The sequence below is a fragment of the Manis pentadactyla genome, chromosome 8 (assembly GCF_030020395.1).
Source record: "Manis pentadactyla isolate mManPen7 chromosome 8, mManPen7.hap1, whole genome shotgun sequence".
NCBI lineage: Eukaryota > Metazoa > Chordata > Mammalia > Pholidota > Manidae > Manis > Manis pentadactyla.
Window position 1 is genome coordinate 58,771,412 of NC_080026.1, and position 6,468 is coordinate 58,777,879.

The window sequence follows — 6,468 nt, forward strand, 5'->3', positions numbered from 1 at the left end:
TCCATTCCAGGAAACTTCAGGAGCACTGAAAGGGATTTGTTTCTTTTTATAGGACATTGCCCTGGAAGTCTTTTTCCGAAATGGATATTCCAAGTTTCTTGTCTTTCACAACAGTGACCGGGATAAGGTCCTCAAAAGGTAAGGCTTTGAATATCCTCCTCTGAGGAAACTTATCATGAATGGAGAGCAGAGGAACAGAGACTGCTCAGCTCTGATGTCAGGAAAATTGTTCTCATCTCACAGCAAGCAGGATTTAGGTTAGACACAAGGAAGAACTTACTGGCTCACAGAGTTGTTGAATCATGGAACAAAGCATAGGGAAAGATATAGAAGTGCCTTCCCTAAATCCTGGGAAAACAGACTCCATTTCATGGGCTGAAATGTTTAGGACAGTAATGACTGACAGGAGAAAAATTGTGCAAATGCATATTTAAGAAACTGGCTGTTTAATGGGCCTTTCAGAATTTTCTGGCTTTATTTTCTAATTTTCCAAGTAGATATTTTTGGCTTAATCTTTCTTTTTGATCCCAGTTGCCAATTCTAGTTGTTCCAATTTCATATTTCACTGGAAAGAATTCCAAACAACTGGTTTCCCACTTCTGCATGGAACATCATCTTCCTTAAAGAGAGAAGCCTGCTGTTTTAGTTTTAACTTCTCTTCCTCCAAGTAGATTAATCAATCTAAGAAATTTCAGCTAGTGTCAAATTTTTAATACTAATCACTATTTAGTAGATTAGTTATTGTCATTAAAGTGATAGATAAATAAATTTGTAAAGAATTGAGGAGGGACAGGGATAGAAAGGACGGTAGATTCCTAGCCATCAACAGACCATGCAGAAGCCAGGGGATGGTTATGTTCCACTCCACTTTGGGCTGGAATTTCCAAGGTGCGATTTGACATCCCTGGCCTGGGAAGCCCCATTTTGTGCTCAGAGGTTCTAGCCTTGCCTTCCTGTTGGCCCTGACCAGTCCCTGGCACCATGAGCAGCTGCTGGGTCCAAAGGCAGAGTCAGAATAGAGAAAAACAGCTCCTGCTGAGAGGCTGTTTGCGCCAGCATCGACTGAGTGCTCCTTTGAGGTTCTTCCAAGGCCTGCTGTTACATTGCCTCCTAAAGTCTTCAAGTTCCATTGCAGACCAAACTGAAGAAGTAGACATGCAATGCTGAGCCTCACATTCTTTTCCCCCAGGATTTCTGTATATTAAACAAAGCTTCTCACAGTTAATCTAAGTCTCACACATCCACAGCACAGGCAGTGAATGTCACCCAGCCATATCCCAGCCTGCTCAAGGAGCCTTAAGATGGTGCTTGTCCCCAGGGTACAGCAGTGGTTGCTGAAACGGAAATGTCAAGTGCCTGGCCCAGAGGAGGGATCTAAAACACAGAGTGTTTATTGTAGCTATTGTTTTGTTGTTATTAAGGCTGAGTATGTAACGCCAGAGCATGCCGAGGGGGTGCCTCAGAGGTCTGGTGTACACAACCTGGGGGCAGAATGGGGCAGGGAAGGGGCAAGAATGTACCCAAGCTCTTACCTCGCACCAAAAATGTCTCCCTGGTGGCAGAAGAGTCTTGACTCTGCTGATAGAATTATTCTTTCCCTTTTTGTTTAGCTTCTGCTCTTTCCAGTCCAGCCTGAAGGGAAAAGGCATCACAGAGGACCCCCTCAGTCTAAGGTAAGGGTTCAGCGAGGGCCCAGCCAATGTCTCTGGGCCGGTGCAGGCCTCGCTTTGGTTTTCCCCATGTGCCTGATCTACTGTAAAAACGTCATGCAGAGAGCACATCCACCTGTCTGCCCCTTTTATTTTTCTCTCTCCCTCCCCATACATCCCTCATCCTACTCCTGATATTCCTTTTGCCCAGTAAACCACTATAAACAGACTTGAGGTCCCATATGTTTTGTGACCTTTTCAGACCAAAATAGCAGGAAGCAGCCCTCTGTCCATGGTGGGTGGGGCAGGTGGCCCGTGAAGGCCTTGGCATCAGGCTTCTAAGCTGAGAGTATGAGCCATCCCAGGTCTGTCTTTCCTCTGAGACTCTCTGAAAGTCAGCAGCTAAATGAATGTATGTTGGTGTGTGAATCAGATGGCAATTTATGAAGCTGTGATATGGAATGCCTTTCCCAGGCAATAAAATGCTTACATCCCCTTCCCAAGACCCCCTTTACAAGTTCCCAGTTCTCCAGAAGGCATATTCAGGATGAGTAGGTGTTTTTAAATCAGTTAGGAGTAAGAATAGAAGAAGATGGTTGTGGTTTTTCCTAGCAGTGTGTGGGGATATGATGCACAGGGGTGTCCCAGGAGTGACATTCAAAATATTTGTAATGACTACGGAACGGGTACCACCAAGTCATTCAAAATTATTTATTGATAGTTTGTTACATGTGGTGCTTGCTGCTTGACAGAACAACAAACAAAATACTCAAAATCTCCTCTGTCCTTATTGCGTTTATATTCTCATGAGGAAGACAGACAGAAAACTATTTAAATGAGTGAAATATAAAGCAGGTTAGATTATAGGTACAAGTACAAAAAAACAAAGTAGATAGAGATAAATGAGTGAAATCTTAGTTTGGTAAGGAAAACCCTTACCATGAAAGCAATATTTGAATTCAGGCTTGAACAGTGTGGGGAAACAAGTTATGCAGATACTAGGAGAAGTATTTTAGTTTGGGGGAAAGCAAAATAAAGGCCTTGAGGAGGACCATAGTGGGCTGGGCAGAGACCAGAGTGGTTGGAGTGCTGGCAGCCAAGGGGCCAGAGGTAATGGGCTAGTGCACGGAAGCCTGCGGGACTCCTTGTAAGAGTGTTGGCTTTTAGTGTGAATCAACGGAAAGTATTGGAGAAATGATGTGACCTAGTTTATATTTTTAAACAATCACTCTGGCTTCTTTGTCAAGAACAGACCAGAGTAGGTCAAAGGCAAAAGCTGGGAGACTGGTTAGGAGGCTTTTGTGGTAACCCAGGTGAGAGACGATGGTGGCTTGGGTCAGGGGGTGACAGCAAAGATGGCATGAGGTGCTTGGATGATAGACATGTTTTGAAGGTATGTCTGATGGGATTTGTTGATAAATCAACTGTGAAGTATGCATATATGAGAGAGAGGATGTAAGGATAAGAGCAAGAACTTGGGCTTGAGCAGTTGGAAAATGAAATGGGGAAGACCACAGGAAGAATTATTTGGGGATGTGGTGGATATCAGGAGCTCAGTTTTGGACATGTCAATTTCAAGATGCCTGTCAGACATCCAGGTAGAGATATCATGTCAGCCATTGAATATATAAATTTGGAGTTTAAGAGTGAGATGTAAATATGAAGTAGTATTTAAAGCTGAAAACCTGGATAAAATCACCAACAGAATGAGTGCTCATGGAAAAGAGGTTTACGGTTGGTGCCTTAAGGCATGCCAACCTTCAGAAGTTAAGGATATAGAGAGGAGCCAGCAAAAGAGATTGAGAAGTTGTACCTAGAAAGGTAGGAGGAACTGTAGGTATAGAAGACGTCCTGGAAGCCAGGCAAAGGGTTTCAAGAGTGGACAACTATGTTGATGATGAAAAGTTGTTGGTAGCCCAAATAAGACAGAAACTGAGAAAAGACCATTAAATTTTACAACACGGGGCACTGATGACCTTCAAAAGACCAGTTGGAGTGGCTGCTAGCAAAGGATCTCTGTTTGTCAGGCAGTAACACTGTAGTTGGCAGATTGTAGGGAAGTACAGGACATGCCAGGGGATGGTCTAGGAGGTCTGGGTAGCAGTGGGCCACTGAAGGGAGTATAATTGCTTACCAACTGGAATGGCATATTTCAATAGCTCAGTGATGGTACAGCCCTAATTGTGAGTATCAATCCTCATGATACCATATTATTTAGGTTTCACATAAACTTTAATGTCCACAGTTGGATTTCTTTGCGATGTTTCAGCACAATTGGCATAAACTGACTGAAGCAAAAAAGAGGATTCATTACCTCACATACCTGAAGATAAGAAAAAGCCTGGCTCTAGATATGGCTGGATCTCTGGACTCAGTAAGTCCATAGGATGCTCTGGCTCTCATCTCATAGTGAGGATTCCCTCTAGCTTGGCTCTGTTCTCAGCAGGCTCTTCCATAATGTCATCAAAGTCCCCAACAGCTCCAGGCTGACTGACGGTCAGTCAGTTAGGAATTCCGCCACACAAGGAATGCTTTGGCCTGGCAATGTTAGCAAAAATCCCCAAAGTGGTTTTCATTTGCCCAAGTTGAGTAGCATCCATCAAGTGCTTTCATAGGCCAGTTCAGGGTCCTATGCCCATGAACCTTCTGCAAGTAGGGTCAGTCCACCCAACAACATAGACCAAACTGAGAGGAGAGCGGCTCCCAAGAGAATCAAACTTCTTTTACACAAGAGGGGTCACCAAAAGCAGATGGCCATCCTCTGCCCCATACAGATGGCTCCGTAGCCCACAGCATTCATCCATTTTTCTCTCTCCCTGGAACTTCTCTCTTCTTGAGTAAATTTTGACATAAGTAACTTCACTGAATCCCCTTGGTCTCTGCAGATCACCTTCTTACAAATGTATTATGTAGTATCACTCAGTGGTCAAGAAACTGTCCCTACAGCTGTGAGTGGCACTCTGTCCATTCCCATTCCATTGTTCTCAGAGTCTTAGAGGTGCTCTTTCCCAGCAGTGCACCCCCTTCATCCACACAGGTAATCTAGTTCAGCCCCCGGCAGAGAGAGAACAGACAGAGGAGGGCAGAGGGAAGAATGCATAATAGAAGTGAAACCTCATTTCTGGCCACTAAGTTGAGGGATTTGTGCAAAAGATGACTGCCAGGTGGCAAAAAGATCATTCTCTGCCTGGGATGAGTCAAATGTGCAGAAGTTACTCCTCTTGTCGTCCACAGGGATAACCTTAGACACCAAACCTGTGTATCACCTTGCAGCTGTGGGACAGCTGGACTCTGTGCTGATTTTATTTCCATTGTATTTATTTTTCCATCCTGATCATCTGAGCCCACCAGAACAGGATCTTCCAGGGCCATTCTATGCCTGCAGGGCACAGCCTCAGCGCAGCTCCCTGCACAAAGACCCTTGGGGAGTATAAAATAGGAAAGCTGCTGGGGTCAGTTGGGTCAAATGAAAATTGCTCCAGAGAAATGCTTATCTAAACTCATGGGACGTGAGCTTTGACAAAGCCAGGGAGCCCCAGTGGGAGCCCTGGTCCCGGGCTTGGAGACCACCCAAACAGCAGGGCACGAGGCTGGACTATGCTGCCAGCCGCAGCCAGCTGTTGGCTTTGAGATCAAACTGATTTGCTCTCATAGTAGGTGCCCGATAAATGTTGTGATTCCTTTGCTTAGCTTTAGAATTTTACCTACTGTGTATTTGGGGCATGGTTATGGAACAATTGATTGAAAACAGGTGACTGAGCTCTCAGCTCTTTTGCGTCCAGCCTTTCCAGACCTTCCCCTGTCAGCCACACTGTGCCTTCAGGAGCTGCAGGGAGGGAAGGCAACAGTGGCCCCAGCCGTAGGGGGGCTTGGCTGGCTGTTGACCCATGCCTGGAACAGCTTCAGTCATTTGCCATTTGGATAACCAAGGGCAATGCCTAGTCCATACAAAAAGTCTTGAAAAATTCCTTGCTGCCTTTTAGATACACTGCTAAACATGAGCTTCTCATTTCTGAAGGAGGTGTGCAGTCCGTTCTGAGGGTTTTCAATTGGCCCAAGACATTTGGCCTGTGCTTCATCTCTTCAGCCCCCAGCTCTTGATGGCTGATTTGGCCCCTCTGCAGGCCATCGCCCACATGCACGAAACCAGAGCTTTTGGGTACCAGAGTTTTGCCTAGAGTTTCAGTGACAATGGGAACTTTCATAACTGAGTTCCAAGGATGTTATGTGGGCCTGGATTTCAAGTGGAAAATACTTGCAAAGCCTGGATGGAACTGGCATCTGTAATCCATCTGTGCCTGTCCATTGCACAAGACTAGATCATTCTGAAGGCAGCATGGTAATATAACCAGACATCTGTGGGGTGCAAGGCACTGCAAGCCTACAGGCACTTCTAACACAAAGCCAGCTAGACCCCTTGGATAAGTGTCTGTGAGCCAGAAAGCTCCATGATGTGAGGCACAGGAAGGCTGGGCTGAGTTGTGAGGGGATGAGTCAGAAAAATAGAATGGATAGCTGAAGTTCCAGGAAAGGGCAGCTAGCTGAGAATGCACATGTGAATAAACACACATCTTTCCACTTCAGGTTATACTTCCGCAAGGGTTTGAAACAGCTTCCCAATGAAAAATGCAGGTTACAATGATTCTTTAAAAATTACCCTAAAACTCCTTTAAAGGAGAAAAAAATAGATGTGTTCAGGTACCTGGAGCAACCTAGTTACTCTACTTGTCCCAAAACTAAGAGAAACAAAACAATTGTTCTGGGTTAGACCATCTTTCAGTGTCAGATAACAAGAAACAGAGGGTTTTGTGTACTTTTT

General features: G+C 45.0%; 1 protein-coding gene across 9 annotated transcripts in view; it reads left to right on the plus strand.

Annotated features, from left to right (window-relative positions):
• WDFY4 (WDFY family member 4) overlaps positions 1 to 6,468 on the plus strand; it is a 314,583-nt gene that overhangs the window by 225,832 nt on the left and 82,283 nt on the right. For all 9 annotated transcript variants that reach the window (XM_057505763.1, XM_036916603.2, XM_036916599.2 and 6 more), the window contains 2 exons: positions 53 to 138; positions 1,611 to 1,673. In XM_057505763.1, coding sequence (XP_057361746.1) covers positions 53 to 138; positions 1,611 to 1,673 — 149 coding nt within the window. The remainder of the gene's footprint in view (positions 1 to 52; positions 139 to 1,610; positions 1,674 to 6,468) is intronic.